Consider the following 17,074-nt stretch of genomic DNA (forward strand, 5'->3'; position numbering starts at 1 on the left):
CTTACTCTCGAGCTGGGGCTGGTGAGAGAGACTAATGTAGTCCCCATTCAAAAGAATACATCACCTCATTGCGCCCGGCACTAGAGAAATACATGAACTTTAACAAAAGGGGGTTCAAGCAATTGGCAGCAGCAAGGCAGTCGGCCGCTATTACTCAGTGCAGCGAGGAGAGAGGGAGTGAGAGGGAGAGGAAGACAAAGGGAAAGCAGGGGGAGAAAACTCGATGTAATTGCAACCCCTCTCCCAAACTGTTAACTACAACAGTCATTAACTACAATAGCAGCTTGGCTACTGCAGTCATAGCAAATTAGTTCCCCACACTGGCTGAAGAAAAGACCCATGATTTTTTATTTATTTTTTTCCCCACTGGAGGCTCACCTACTCGCTGCGAACACAGGAGGACTCTTATTGTGAAATCCTGTCGTTACGTGCAAACAAAACAGGGTTTGTACATTGGCAAATCTCCAAATATGTATAAGTAGAGTAAGAACTGGTAGTGAAACACAACAGAGGAAATGTGTTTGCATAGTTGGCAGAAAATGACCATAAAGGAGCATATATTTGTTAATCAGATTCAGGGTGACACACCTCGCACGCAATCTCACACAAATTCTAACCCTCCACCTGCGTCTGCCAGCCAGAAAACAATAGCATGGGCGTGGCTGGATAAAATGATAACAGCCCCATTTTCATCTACACTACGTTGGTTCGTGACAGAGGATGTAAACTCTAACTATTTGTTTTAATAAGGAGATGATTGAAAGTCAAACAAGACTGTATTTAAAACTCAAAGGCGTGCATTTATGATTCATGTATGGCTCATTATTTCCTCTCTCCCGTTTAAAACTCCCATAAACACAGGTGTAATACTAGTTGTTACTGTCTACAATAAAAAGAACAAATATATTATAAAAAATGTATTAATTTGAAAAATGAGAGGATTTGTATAACTAACACTCATTTATGGCAGGAAAAACTTCTGAGGTAAAGTTTTTACCTTGCTTGACATCTCAAACAAACTGATGGACACAATAGATTCACCAATGAATGTAATCTCATGAAATCTAAAAGGCAATCCATTGACTTAAAATCTTAGTTTATATTTAACTATTCATATTTAAAAGAAGAAAAAGTCAAACACAGACATATATACAGCCACTAAAGCTCCAAATGAGCCTGTCTGCCATCATAGATCATCTGGTGGTGGCCTTTGATTCCAGAGACTGAAATAAAAAAATGTTGTGATGTCAGTCACTGCATCTAAATTAATCTTTGTTTTAATTTTTGTTTATTTTATTGCTGTTTTTATCTTGTTGTGGAGCACTTGGTAAATACCTAGCAAATCTCCAATCTCACCAAAGCTACATTAAACTCAGATTCAAATGCTTTAAAATTTTAAAGTAAATGTCTTGTTACCTGTTATTCTTGATGTATTTTAGGCCTCTGAGTTCTTTGATTAAAATTATTTTAATAATAAATGTGTCAATTTTATTTCATTACGTTTTCTCTTTTCTGCCAGGCCGTCCATCTCAAAGCTGGATTGGTGAAAACACTCTCCGGTTCAACAGTACAGCTAACAAGAGCAAACTTTCTCGGAGTGCCTCCGTCATTTACGCCTCCCTGGATTTTTAATTATACTGACAAAGAGCTGGGAAAGCATCTTTCTCCCTACCTCTCTCTCCCACTCTCCATGTCTGACAGCCAGGTTGAGATTCCTCACCTGTCCAACATGGGAGCCGCACCTGTCACCGTACATTTAATCACACTAGGGCCAGTGGTGAGCCCAGACGCCACACAGTGCCATGCTGCACGCACGCCACACACACACCCACCCACGCAAACACACATACACAAAATTAAATTGAACTTTCTCACCACCTATGGGGAGGAGGGTGGATGATGATGATGATGGTGGTGGAGGTTTGGATGGGGTGGGGTGGGGGGGGTAAGTTGGTGCAGGGGGAGACGGATAGAAAGGGGTGGGGGTGGGGGGGTGAGGGAGGATGGGTTGAGGAGAGAAAAGTTGTCATTTCCCAACTCCTCATTAATATTCCGAGGTTAAGAGCTTTTCAGCGAAACGTAATTAATTGAGCCCGAGCCTGACAGTAAACAAGCAATTTCAAATTAAAGCGAAATGACAGCAGCGTCATTTGTTAAAAACGTGCGGGGCCCCCCGATTTTGGCGACAGATAAATGAGGGAAAATGTTAAGGAGGGAGAAAGTGATGAAGATATTAATCTTCACCTGTCTGTGTCAGCGTGCCACTCATTGCCGCAATGTTGCTCTCCATCCTCTGCAGATGCTTCTTGTCCTCTCGGCTGCCCATAATGAGGGGAAGGATGTATTTCTGCAATTAAAAGCGTGGCACAAAATTACACTTCTCTTCAGTGGGAAGGCGCAGAGAAATGAGAAAAAGACAAGGCCACCTATACTTGGCCTTGGAGGGTCAAAGGCATTGTTTTATTAGACTAATGCCTAATTGTCTAAGCTGCATGATTAACTACATATTTAAATTGTGTCCAAACAACTGAAACAGGTATGTGTACACATCTGTGATGAAACCATCAGTCAACTAGAAAATGAATCAACACTTTTAAAAACTCATTAGCTATTGAAGTTATTTACTAAGAATAATAAATGATAAATATTTGTTGCTTTTCTCTATTGCATACCATTGGAGATGAAATATCTTTGGGTTTTAGACTCTTGGTTGGAAATAACAGTCCTTTGAACATACAACTTTGGATTCTGATTTGTCTCTTTTTTTATCATTGAAAAAAAAAAAATCACACCGCTCTATAATTAAAGTAACAGACACTAAAAACACATCATCAGCAATGTAAATTAATGACACCCAGAAAAGCAAAGTGAAAGCAAGAAACAAGCCTACAGAGAAAAACATGGTGGTGAACAGTGAAAATAGTGCAAAACCAAAAACACATTGTTTATCATCTCTCTTCCACTGAATAAACAGAGCTCTACCAAATCATATGTACGTGTGACAGCCAAATGAGGGTGTTTGTTATCCAGTGTGAGTGATGCCCAGATGAGCAGCTTGTAAGTATGCGTGTGTATGATTGTGTTTGCGTGTGTGCAGAGCCGAGTTCGCCAAAATAAGAATGTCCAAGTAACCGTGTCCCCACAGTTCATGGTCCCCACTGAACTGCATTGAAAATCATTGGTTTTTAAGGCTGAATAAGGATCTCATAATCCCTCACAGCCAAGCCAGGTTTTCTCTCCAGCTCAGGTGGCAAGCAGACACACCAGCGCAAGTAATAAACACTTTTTCGAAAAATAGATTAAATGAGTGTCAACACGTAGTAATTAATAAGTGGGTTGCTGTGAGTGTGATGTTTACAAGGTGCACTATAACATAAATAAAGTATGGGCAGAAGCCTGGACATATGGTGCGACTGGCGCTACGCTCCAGTGACATGACAGCAACCTGTGCCGTCCCGCCAGGGAATCCCACCTCCCAGGCGACCAGAGGCTGGCAAAGCCTGCTGCATGTGGGATCAACAGTGGACTGGTACAGTGCGTGTTTTTGTCAGTGAAAGACTACACGGATAGAGGAAGAAGAGACAGGAGACCCTGAATGTGCAGCTTTATGAAAGTGTCTGTATAGAAGAATGAAATAATAGGACATAACAGGATCTAAAGAGAAGCCAATATGTCTGACAGGGTCAGGTAGGCATATGCATGTACACGATACGTGCTCTCTTCTCGCTCTTACAGACACTGAGGAGAATGGCCTGTCATCCAGGCCAAGAGCTACTGCTAGAGCTCCTGTCCTCCTCTAAAACGAGAGTAATGGCTTCCACATGCCACTCAGACTACTACTAACAACCACTATGGGATTAATGTCACCGGGGACAAGGGGCCTCATGAGCTCATGTTCAAGGGCTGCTAAGCCCGATAAAAACCAAGGTGATTATTTTTAGACAGTAGGACAGCAAAAAAATGGCTTTGTGCTGTGTTAGCAACTTTATTTTTTAGAAGAAAAAAAAATATATATATATATCCAAGAGGAGGAGGGAAGGTGAAGTTAAAAAGAAGGGGTTCAAATGAGATCATGCTTTGACGTAAAGCAGGGTAGCTTTAATAACAAGACCAGAGTGATGTTACGTACTGCAGAGCCGCCTTCTCTTCTAGCACCATAATTCATCATAAACTGATGGACTTGCTAAGCCCACCAATTTAAATGTAATATCAGAGAGGCAGTACTGACAAATCTTAGGATGCAAAGCATAATATGTATAACAAATTTTAGCGAAACATTAACTGTAAAAACAAAGTCGGTGGGCGCATGGTCTGAAGGGCAGGAGAGGCAGGGTGTGACTTGCCTTGTAAAGTTGATGAAAGCCAAAGGCGATGCCCACCATAATGATGGTGAGGGCACCGTAGTCTCTCCATCGGTAGCCTGCTGGACCTGGAGAAGAGAAGGATAAAACATGTGGTAAAATACGGATTTGGAAAATGATTTGCTTTAACATCATGGTGGTTTTAATGCGTGCATTAATCTGTGAACACACTCTGGCATGAAACTTAAAGCATGTCATACCTACTTTGGAATTTAATTTCATAACTACAAACCACATACACATTTTTTCAGATGATGTTTTTAATTCATATTGATGTATTTCCTTGCAGCAATCAAAAATACATTCTCCATTCTTTCACCCAGCAACATGGTTTGCACAATGGTTGGCAGAGTATGTACATACACACGCAAAATTTGAAGTAAATAGGCTAAAACATGCAAAACAACTTGTATGGTCCCTCAAGATAAAAAACATTGTGCATGGCTATAGTTTTTATATTCTACCCTTAATAAATACTGCATTATCATTGCAGAGACATTAAACATAACAATTAAAGCATAAGTTTGCAAAGTTACAAATCGCAGTGGAAATTCTCTGATCGAGCAGAAAGGACTTCATTGTCCTGCACTTATTTTGGGATTGGGCCAAATGCAGTGTATAGCATTTAAATAACTGCCATGAACAAAAAGGTGAGTGAGCGAGTTTTGTGTGTGTGTGTGTGTGTTTAGAAGTTGATTGTCTTGCTGAGTGACAGATAATGTGAAAGTGTGTCATTGTGCAAGCTGTCATCTGGGTAGGCTAACTGTCTGTCAAAGTGGAAATTCCCCACATAAGAGATGCATTCAACTGAAAATGTCACTAAACAACAAACAGGTTTGGAGGAAATATATGAGGTTTTCTTTGATTCACTCTGGTGGGGCCCAAATGAATAGGAAATGATCAGAGGCTGAGCTACTTGAATGCACACATGATATTCTGCAGCAGGTCTGACATATCTTATTGGGTTATGTGGTCCCTATTGACAGGATAAAGGTAAACCAGATTGATCATGTGCCTTAACACTGGGATTTGACATGCAAATAAAATGAGCGACGTCACATTGGACTATACGGTACATTTTCAAGGTTAATGCTATTTTACTCCTCAGTCAACTTACTCAAGGGCACGTTTCATGGCGGCAGCATTCAGGGCTGAAACCGTAACCTTTCCTATCTAAAATTTGAATTATTCTCCAACATCCATATGGTAACCACATAAATTTGGGTCTTCATCAACATTATAGCTGCGATATACTGTCACCTATCCCAGAATACCTTGCTTCTAAAAGGCCTTGGAGTCCTTGGGATAGGTGGTTGACCCTGAACAAGCCTCACTGCATCACCAGGGGTCTTCACATGCTCTTTCCCCCCCCTTTAGGACCTTTCATTCTTCCCGTCGCTCCCTTTTCCTCTGCCACTTCCACTCTGCCATCTTCCTTTTTTTATTTGGTCACTTAAGCTGTGGAACTGTGGTCTCCATCCCCCGTTTTTCCAATCTCCTCTCAAATTTATTGGGTTCAGTGGAGGCCTTCCTGTCCTTCTACCGTGTGGAAATAGAGATCAGAGTATCCATTACTTGGACAGAGATGGATGCGGGTCCCCGTGCACCGTCCCCATAACAAGGACATCAAAGAGAAGTAGCCCCCTCTTTTCGGCATGACCCCCCCATACAAGACTCCCCGCTCTCACCTCATTATGCAGCTGCCTTATAGCCGTTTTGATATAAAACCCCCCACTATGGACGGAGAGCCGCTAGTCTCCCTAACTACATGGCCATCCCATCAACATCACTTTCATTACAAAACATGAGATGCCGGGGAGTCAAGGACAGTGTAGTAATAAATGAGGGTGGAATACATCTGGAATCATTGTCATATGGGTTAAGCATTACGCGGACTTCCTTCTGCATTGGTAAATCAGTGGACAGCACTCATAACCTCCTGAGGTAATAAAGATACAGGTTGCGGTGTGGGGTCCTGCCAGGGTAGAACCCCTTGAAAAAGAATGGCAAGGGAGACTTCATGAGCTTGTGCTGTGCAACATTGTATTCCCTGTGTTTTATTTCAAGTCAAATGTTGCAAGTCTGTAATCCTTGTAATAGATTGAGCACGGAATAATCCTGTTTAGTGGGTTTCAATTAATAAAAACAAAAAGGAAGACCTCCAACAGCAAACCTGCTCTGGACAAGGGTCTGAGTTTTAAATTGACTCAACCGCAAATGCTTTTCTCCCCAGGTGAGATTGTGAACATACATATTAAATTAATGTATATGCAGTATATACTAAAGGGTAGAATAAGGTTTTGTGCACTCACTGTGAACTACAGGAACCAGCTGAGTTGCGTGGAGTGGATGTGGGGGTCCCGCGGGTATCAGGGCCAGGATTTCTTCTGTGCTACCGGAACGCTGGATGGCCAACTCCACCTCTTCATCCGTCAGCCCTGAAATCAAGACGCAAACCTTTAAAGACATTTCAGAGGAACTGCACCAACTGTGTGTTAATGGGAAAAACCAAATGGCTCCTTGCCTATCATAATATGAACTTAAATACTTCCCAGGTTCCCCACAAATCTTTCAAGTACAACTTAGAAAAAGTATGTCAAATCTTTTATTGAATTTTACCTACCCTATTCTGAAAACTATATTTTCATTTCATGATTCTCAATGGGATTCTCCATTAAGAGTCTCTGTTTCAGGGACATCTATCAGAGACAGATAGTGTGGAAAGGTTCACACAATGAAATCGGAAACTCTGCTAGCCTATTAACTGCCACCAAAGGCAAGGAAAATAAGAGTCTGTCCACTTCTCCAGTTATATTTCCCATGTGGAGATTTCATACACCCCAGACAGTGAAAATGCATTATTTTAATTTCTTCATTGTAATGTAAATGTATTACATAATTTTGCAAATGCCAATATAATTTAATCTTCAGATCTTTTTAATGATTTTAGTGATGATTAAATTGCAAAGGGCTCCCTGATGGAGAATCAGAGGGGCGGCGGAAAAAAAAATCTAATATGAACATCTCCTTTTGTGGCAAGAAAGGATTTTATTCCAGACGCCATATGCTGCCATTGCTCTGGGTATCATTTAATGAGCATCTTGGTCTAAACAAAAGGAAAATAATTAAAACTTTTGATGAAATACAATAGAATACAACCTTAACCAATTAAATGTTGATGAAATCAAAATTGATTAGTACCTGCTGCATTTCTTAGATATTGATAAGCAGTGTTAACTAAATCAGCAGTTTACATCATGTTATAGCACATTGCTCATAGTGGCTAAGCAGGTTGTCTCTTTTGCCATTATTTCTGAAAGCCATTTCCTGTGCTTATTGACAGAAAATCCCCTTTGTACCAGAGCCTTTTACTTGAGCTACTCCCTCAGGATTTAGAGAATTTACACAAGCTCAGAATAAGCTTCCTCTGTGTTTTGAGAGACATCCAGAGAAATTGGAAAGGGTTCACTTCTAGTGTTTCAAGAGAAGGCTCTTAGTTTCATTAAAAGTAACCGCAGAAAGCCAGATCTGATACTGACCTCCTGAATGGACTACAGGAGAGAAACGTACTCTAGTGAAGAGTGCCAATGATTTGTACTGTGTAAACATATAGGGCATTTAATTCTGAAAACTCTTATGTGGACATTTTAGTCAACTGCCTTTTCTATTTTTTTAATGTTTGGTTTAAAGTCGTGTTATTAAGGACTTTGTTACATTGTTAAGAAATGTGCTATATAAAGTGTATTATATTGTATTCCTTCAGATGAATGAGATATTATGATCAAAATATTTTCCTCACGTGGGAATTTCTGTTTAAGCAGTGGGTCAGGTCTCAATAGCAGGTTCAACATTAATGTGAAATCCCACTTTAACCTAATCCTGTATCAGCAGAACTAAAAGCATAAAGGAATTTTTTGATACTCTACCACGCAGCTTATGCCAAGGGGAGGTCCCTGCCGTCACTTATTTAAATGCTCCAAGGACTTCAAATGGCCATGAAAATTGTTGAATAATTGAAGGCAAATATTGGCCAGCCTGTAGTCTACAGCAGGTCCTGAGTGCCAGGAAGTGGTGTCACCATGTGCTGAGTTTGTGCAGTCAGACTGCACTGTCAAATAAGCAATAATGTGTCCCTGGACTCCTGATTCATCTGACCACAGCAGACTACATGGTGGCAGACTATTGAGTGAAACTTGTGAGGATCTCAGTTTCACCGAAAGAGAAGAAATAAAAACATGCTTTTAGTTTTTCATTTCACCTTGAAATGTAAAGTTGATGTTTTTTTTATCTACATTTAGGATGCAAATGTATGTACATTTTAATGGGGGTTGACATCTTTGATGTTGTATATTCATCAACTGAAAGGTGTTTTTTTTATCATGTATTAAAATAAAATCCATGGACAATCCTTAAGCTGTATTCTAGTCAAATTACAGCTAGCTAAGTTGTGTGTCGCAGGCTCTGATCTATTTTTATTTATTTTTTGAGGGGAAGACAGCACCAAAATGAAAGGGCCCTTAGATCCAAAAGAAAGCGGAACAAGGTGAAAGTGAGTTTTACATATAAAAGGAAAAGACCAAAAAGGGATTGTGAAATTTATTATAGGTTCCAAAACCTGTGGAATGACCCCTGGACCTCTATTTCAGATCGACCTGTGTGGAGATGAATTTTTAAGACATAAATTACAACTAATGACGACACCATAAAAAAAGAACAATAATGGAAAGCTATTCTGTATTTCATTATACTGTATTATTTGGTGCACCTGATACACGCAGTGCCTGTTTATGAGTCACCGTATTAGCAGATGCTCAGCCAAAGCATTTGCTTTGACCTTGCCATTCTCATTGGGGCATGAAATTACGGTGCTGGCACCTCGATATTACAGCTATAAATACTGTAAACTGCATATCTGGGCAACGTTTTCTATTGTCTTTCAACATAAACCTGATCGGTATTTATTTAAAGGAAAACCCATTGCTCGTCGGGTTATTTACAGCTCTATTTTCAGTGCCTCGTATTCTCTGGGTGTTTTTTAAGGGCAAAGAGGCAGCAAGGCTCCGCATTAAATCCACTTCTCCGATTCTGGCACTTCTGGATTTTATGGGTCAAGACCTAGGCCGGACAGCCAATTATAAAAATTGCTTACTAAAATATTTTGGGTGGTAAAAGGTGAATGCCTTTTTCGCCGTCCTCCAAGGCATGAATTATGAAGTTGCCCTTGACTGGAAATTACTTACATTTTGAATATCGTATTTAGAAAAAAACGAAATGCACGGCAGGGGTCATAAATAGATGGAGGTCAATGGGTTATTAAGAAGTCGAGTGCAACTTCAACCTGTTTCTCATGGTGTGCTGGCGACGGAGATTCTACATGTCATTTGGTTCACTACAACTGCTTGAAAATGGCATGCCCTAAATAATGACCACTCTCATAGAGTATTCATTTATGTATTAAAAAAGCGGACTCTGCTCTCATTTCCCTGCTTTATCGCCTTGTACTGATGACAAAGTAGGCAAGGCCTAGGCTAGGTGGCGCCGTGGAGTAATTTATAACCACATCAATCCCTTTACCTTCTATGCAGGCCTTGGTCATTGTCATTTTTGTCCGAGAGGTGAGTCACATAACCCCACTTACAAACAGGATCCTATTAATATCTGGAATGATGAACCTTACCCTTACCTTCATACCAGGTATGGTAATAGACCAATAGTCTACCTGTGTTCCCCATGACCCTGGATCAGTGGCCCTCTGAGGGTGAAATCTATTAGCATTATTTATTCAAGTCAATAACAACTGGGACGGCATAAAAAATAAATAAGTCAAGCCATCATTTATGTCTCACTGACAGAAAGTGTACTGTGCCTGTTCCACATGCAGAATTTACCTGTAATGCAACAATGTATGTGTACTCTCAGTTTGGTAATCTGGGAGCGGCTGAGTGATTTCACTTTGGGGCCACGGTCAAAGTGACATGCTGAAAGCTGGAAAGTGTTCTTGACTTCATCCTGAGAATCTGAAGTTTTTAGTAATTATGTGTGTTACTGCTAATTGTCTTGGTTAAATGGGTCCCAACACTCCTTAGTTGCTACATCTGTTAATTGTAGAGGACATAGACGGCACAATTCAGTGGAAGAGACAGTGCCACATTATATTTCACTCAAACACAATGAAATTCACTTGATCTTGGCAAGGAACAAGTAAAGCAAAATTGCTTCAAGATGGCTGCAAGAGCGTTTAAATGCAATTCATTTCCCGGCTCCTCAGCAAAAGAAAGAGAAAACATCTCCGGGCTTAAATCTTGATTTATATTATATCTAAGTGACAAAGTTTCAATATTTCAGCCACTTTATTCAACAAGGACTCAAGAAGGGCAGCTAGAAGTATTGGACTGCATAATTGCCAATTCATATTCGGAAATTGACAGCCAAACGGAAAATTATATTTTTCAATGAATATTGAAATAAACCACACCATTAGGATCTCTTTGGGAAAAAAAAAGGTTACCAGAGAGGCATCCTTCAACGCAGATTAGGGCACAAATGTGCGGAGAAATAATATGCACGATCGAGATTATTGTGTAAAGATTCTGCAACATGTAATCAAAGTGGGCCCTATTTTCCCCTTCATCAGCTGTCCAGCATAAGTACTGGCTGCAAGAGGAATCCAATTTAAATTCCACTCTACCAGGAGATGGTATTGTTTCATTTTATGTGTGCTTTGACATTTCTGGCTGTTAATATAGAGTAAAATCCAGAAGTATTTACATAAATATGGCATTAAACTGTATTAGAAATTAAGACTGACACATTTGCTGTGAGGACTGCGGGAGGAGGAGGCTGATTGAGTTTCTTTGTCACAAGGCAGAGAGGACAACACAGAAACGGGAAATGTTAGTATTGACGTACTGTTATCTCTGTGCTTAAGTTTACCATGTTTACTATATTGCTACGGCCAAGGTAAGGCAGAAATTAGAAAATAATCTAAACAATCTCCAAATATCATGATCCTATTCTATTACAAATGTTATTACTTTTTATATTTTGATTACAAGAAGTACAATTCATTTTAGCTTGTGTTGCAACACCATAGTTAAGGACAGAGGAAACGATTTATCATTATGACAAAGAAAAGGCTCAATTATATAAGCACATATTTCTCCTAATTTGAGTCAGGTTTTTACTCCTACTAAAGGAAATTGAAATTGATCTGTGCCGTCACTAAAACTCCAACACCACTTCTCTGTAGTTACAGCCATTTCCTTGGAGACACCCAAAGGTCTCAGCCTTGTCAACAACCAGCTTGAAGAAAGGTAGCCACAGCCAATGAAGATGAAAAAATAATACTACAGAGAAGTAGTCATGTTTTAGCTCCCGTCCCAACTCCCAAAACCATAGCTAGGAAGCAGTACATTTTACAGATATACCATTAGAGTGACACCACGTAAAAGGGTTATTGCTGATATTGTTTGCTGATATAACAAATAAACAGTATCTTTTTTAAGAAACCTATTTGAGACATTTCTTTGTCTTGATTTCATTAAAACATAAAAAAACAAACAAAATCTATTTAAATTGCAATTGTCCACAACTATGAATAAAACCCATCTTGATTTAACTACCTGGCCATATATCCCAGACCTACTTCTATCTATTAACTTGGATATATATATATTTACTATACAGTTGTCAAGGTTTTAGAATGTTTTTTCTGACAGTTTCCTGTAGAATACACACATACAAACATTTCTCTAAGATCTAAATTAGTGTGTTGAAGTACACACTACAAGATCACAAAAAAACGAATTTAAAGATGTATGATGCTATAGTAAAGCACTTTCCTGAAACAACTCAGGCAAACTGAGGTAGGACTGTATAAGATCTTCAAGTTCACTTAATGCATGACTATACCACTCAAGTCAAAGAGTTCTCTGCAGAGGGATAGTCAAACATACTTTGTGCTTAGTGTTACATTACTCCATTTTCTATCATCTTTACCCTCTCTCTTCCTGAGATCAATGTCCTTATGCAAATCAAGAGTTCTTGTTTAGATCTACAGTGGATCCGACTTTCCAAAATAAATCTGCATCAAAGCGTCATACATATTTCATGGACTTAAAGTGCAGTAAGAGCATACCATTTTGGATAGCGGAGCTCTGTGGAGTTTATAACAAAGCAGAAAGTAAGAGGAACATGAGGTGTAGCATAACATCATTTTGTATTGATGACCTCATTACATTTGAGATAACGCATATTTATTCTAAGTCGGTTGTTGTTTGTTTGATGTTGTGTGATTGTGTCTTTATGCACCAAGAGAAGTAATACTTCTCATTGTGTTGTTTGCATAGCTTACAGGACAATAAAGACATTCTGATTCTGCACAAACAGTGGATAGTGAACATGGCTTAGTTGTCAATAATGAGAAATCAAGATGGAGACTATTTCAAAAGATACAAAGAGTCATTAGAGCCAGATGAGATGTGTGTAGTAACAGCCGACAACCATGGATTTAGTTTCAGGTTACCTTTGCCAGTCATGGAGCTTTTAGGCTCACTTTTCACTGTTTGGCTACAATAATGCTGGAGGCAAAGTCACCAAGCACTGCAGAGCTACAGTCCCCAAAGTACTGAACTGATTTCATATTGTAAATATATATAGTTAAAATACTCGCCATAAAGAGTTTATCTAAAGTAAAGCCACGTACTCTCATTGCACAGCTATGGGCCGACTGGAAGAAAAACATGGCATAACACTGCACAATCCCACCGCCGCTTTATATTGAACCGACTTAAATGAGTTCAGAGTAATAAAGCTATTTGCAAGTTTTATTGCACAAACAATATTCCACCGTGTGTCAGAAATAATTTCAATGAATTGCAAAGAAACTGAAGAGCCAGCAAACATTTCCAGCATCCCTGCTTAGAAAACCCTCCCTGTGTCATGCCTCAAATTTACGATAACAGTTAAATTAAGTAAAAGGGTTAAAATGCTGGAAGGCAATATTGATAATTCCATTGAAAATGCAGAGAGGGTTTGTCAATATTAATTTTCCTGAACCCAAAGGAGCATCCCTACTGGTGTGTCATTTATTCACAGGGCCTGAATCATGCACTCTGAAGCCAAATCGACTCCTGTTAAAGCCTCCAGGGCAAAGAGCTATGACCACAACCTTTGACCCCAACAGTCTAATCTTATAAAAAATAAAAAAAACGCTGCGTGTCCATCTCTGGTCAATCACATTTTGTAAACAAAGACATATTGATTATAATGTTAATATATATACATATATATATATATATATATATATATAGTGTATATGTTATGTTTTTCAAGGTTTACAGAACTGCATTCAACACAAATGAAGAGTGACTCAAATGTCTCTCACCTTTTTTTTCCAAGAAAGCTTTTCTGGTGGCCAAGGGACTCTGACGTACTTTGGGGTTCTGGAGAAATTTTACAGCGGTGATAATCTGGAAAGAGACAAATGTGAGTTAAATTCTCAGTAAGATAATGTGAGAGGAAGGAGACGAGGTGCACAGGGAAGTGATGCTTTTAAAAGCACGAACTAGAGTCCAGATCTTCTTTAAGAAAAAGGTTCATTATAAAAAAAACATAAATGGATTCCATTTGATGGGTTGCTTCTAAAACCCCCACACCCAGCAGTGAGGAGAAAGACCACCTGACCACTTTCCAGCTAAATGTGGGGAATGACCAAATCAGCAGTTATAAAATTAGCCCATCACGAGTGCCGGACAAATGGAGTATGGAGCTTAATTTGCTATTACCCTCTTAAAGACAAACTTCCATTCTTAAGTGCGCAGTGGAAGAAAATCTATACTTAATGCAGAGGTGATCATTTGTATCTAATAACTTGAGAATCCTAGGCTGAAAACTTCTGTAATTCTTCCAGTTAAAAACCTGCCATGATCAAATCACCCAGCCTGGATGTTGTAATGACTTGAAACGTTAATGCACTAGAACGTTAAATAGCATCAGAACATCAGAAGTTTTAAGTGCAGTGCGTTCATCGATTCTATTATGTTTTCCTTCGAGATGCACCTTAATTTTCCACCCCAGTATGCATTTCCAAGAATTGGAGGGAGAAAAAAATCTTCTTCAAATGGCATTAAAACATAAATTTGAAGTGGGCGCCGTGAAGTGGCGCCTCCTAAAATAGATAAATATGTAAGAACACAGAGAAAGGGGAAACACACTGGAGGGGAGGTTTAGATGACTTATTATCGCACCTGTGGTCCCCGTGATTCAATTGTAAAAGTCATCCCTCTAATAGGTTGAAAGGTTTTGATTACTCTTCTTTTCTCTTAGTGTTGAAAGATACAAAATGATTGAGCGCCCTGCCAGTGGTAATTCGTTTTGGGTAATGCATTGCATACACTATGAACCCGTTTCAATCCAAAAGAATTGCAGTTTAAACTTGTCTATGGGGTGGCAGGGAGGATGTGTGAAGAGCTAGATTTCAGTGACAAACAAACAGTACAGTAGTCGATGAATATGCTTAAAAGAAACACAATAGCACTTTTATTCTAATAAGGTACACACAGGCAGACTTCCTGTAGTGTAGTATACTCAGTGATGAAACTTCAATTGTGAATTTTATCAAAATGGGACAGATTCATCCCGAGAGATCCTGCCACAATTCATTTAGACACTCATCTACCAGTTCACTGTGACACCACCGTGAGCTTGATGTACGTAGGGGTTATGCAAGGGGTATGGAATTTCCTGGATCTCTATATGCTGAGGGCTTATTAAAGTCAGTCACCCGGAACCTTCATTGTGACAAGCAGATTAAACCATTTGCATGGTGAACCACCAACTGATGTTCTGGGCCAAAAGATACAGTCAAAACACAGAGAAAATATCCCTTTGATAACAAGACAAAAATAACCCTGCTCTTGGCAAAGCCCTTGCTGTTAAACTAAGTGAGCCTACAAGACTACTTGTGGTAAAAGACAGGAGTCAGAAATAATGAACACAATAAAATCTAATATTCCAATATTTATTCCCGTAAATAACATTGTGATGTAGGCCCTGTGAGTGGGAAATGACCTAATAGAGGGAGAATATGCTGATTGAGCAAACCTTGTTTACATTCCCTTAAAATTTCAGGAGCACAATATTGACAAGAAAATTGTGTCAATGTTAATAGGTGTAAGTATGACATCTTAGTAAGGACCGCAGCTAGCTCAGCGGCAAACTAATGAGGTAAATGTCCATTTGGTTAAAACTGTAGTGGTAGATCTTCAGGGAAAGGAAAAGTGCACTTCTTAGCAGATGACATAGATGCTTTGCACAAGTTCCACCCAGACATCTCAATCAATTATAACCACATTGCACAGATTTCAGTCTTGTCTTGTTATTGACTTATGGATCACCCCAGTTATAGTGTTGGGTAGCACACTATGACTGGGCTTTTAGGGGGGTAAGATGGATAACAGTACAAGGCCCATTTGGGTTAGGGGCATAAACAACAAAAACAAAATAATTGTTAATTTCCTTCCTTTTTGAAAACTGGTGAACCAATTGTGTTTAAAAACAACAATTAGGCTCTTGTGTAAAACTACTTGTAAAGCTTTGACTGCTAATGCACCAAAGTGCTCCATGTTAAGAGCAATAATCTTTGCTAACCAGATAAACAATAAAGTGTCAGGTAAAGCTGAAAAAGAGGCGAAAACTCAATCATAGGAAGAGATAACATTAACCAACACACTTAAAGACAGTGCAGTTGATGAAAGGACAAGATTACAGCAGTGTTATTGAGTTTGAATTGGACAAGACTTTGCACTGCACTTGTCTGAAAATTACAGTCGTGATACCTTGAATTGTGAGAAATGAAGATGAAATCTAATTATGTTCGAACCGCATGGTTGGACGCCTGAGGAAATCCATGTAACTAGTTGTATATTTTTGCCTTAACTGGTAATATCACTTAACTATAACCTATGAATGTTTCACAGACCACGCATTCTGGTGAAATAAACTGGAGGACAAAATTTGAACGACAAGAGATGAAAAATGTATCTCACAAGAAAATATTCCAGATTTTTCGTTAATTCAGACAAACTCAAACTTACTGGTTTTCTACAGTTATGATGAAATGCCGTGTTGCAATGGAAAGTCTTCTTTTTTTTAAGTTATGCTGATTGTTGTTGATCTCTGAGCCTCTTTTAAAAATAATTATGTTCACTTTAATTAAAAAATACTACACGTCTTACCAACACAGGGTTTATCTGAACTTAATTTCTATCCAAACCCTTGTGTATTTCAAACAAAACACTGCATAAATTCCCATCTATTGTTTTTTTCTACAGAATTTTACGTTGCCTGGCACTGAGCAACTTTTAAACCAATGTCATCTGTTCCACAGGAAGGTGTATGTCCACATTTTGTCTTCAATGATGAAGACAGTCAGAGAACATGATGGAACACAAAGTAGAGTGTTGGGGTGCAATGGAGGGGCTAAAAGGAAATCATTAGCAAGTATAGGATTCAGTCTCAGTGTGAATCAATTCATTCCAAATTGCCCCGGCCTGTACATTTGTGGAGAAGTGCCCCTGATATAATAACACACTGATAGACACGAACAAAAATTGTGTTAGGCCAGTCTCAAGTTTCACCCCCCAAACACACGTTTGAAGGACCAAAAGCGAGAGAAAGTGAGAGACGGCGAAAAATGAAGCTCTATATTAATT

General features: G+C 39.1%; 1 protein-coding gene across 2 annotated transcripts in view; it reads right to left on the reverse strand.

Annotated features, from left to right (window-relative positions):
- pex14 (peroxisomal biogenesis factor 14) overlaps positions 1-17,074 on the reverse strand; it is a 44,398-nt gene that overhangs the window by 12,258 nt on the left and 15,066 nt on the right. For both annotated transcript variants that reach the window (XM_061074269.1, XM_061074270.1), the window contains exons 3-6: positions 13,747-13,831; positions 6,674-6,799; positions 4,344-4,429; positions 2,245-2,347 (exon numbers count right to left, since the gene is read on the reverse strand). In XM_061074269.1, coding sequence (XP_060930252.1) covers positions 2,245-2,347; positions 4,344-4,429; positions 6,674-6,799; positions 13,747-13,831 — 400 coding nt within the window. The remainder of the gene's footprint in view (positions 1-2,244; positions 2,348-4,343; positions 4,430-6,673; positions 6,800-13,746; positions 13,832-17,074) is intronic.

Source organism: Limanda limanda, chromosome 7 (assembly GCF_963576545.1).
Source record: "Limanda limanda chromosome 7, fLimLim1.1, whole genome shotgun sequence".
In the NCBI taxonomy this organism is placed as follows: Eukaryota; Metazoa; Chordata; class Actinopteri; order Pleuronectiformes; family Pleuronectidae; genus Limanda; species Limanda limanda.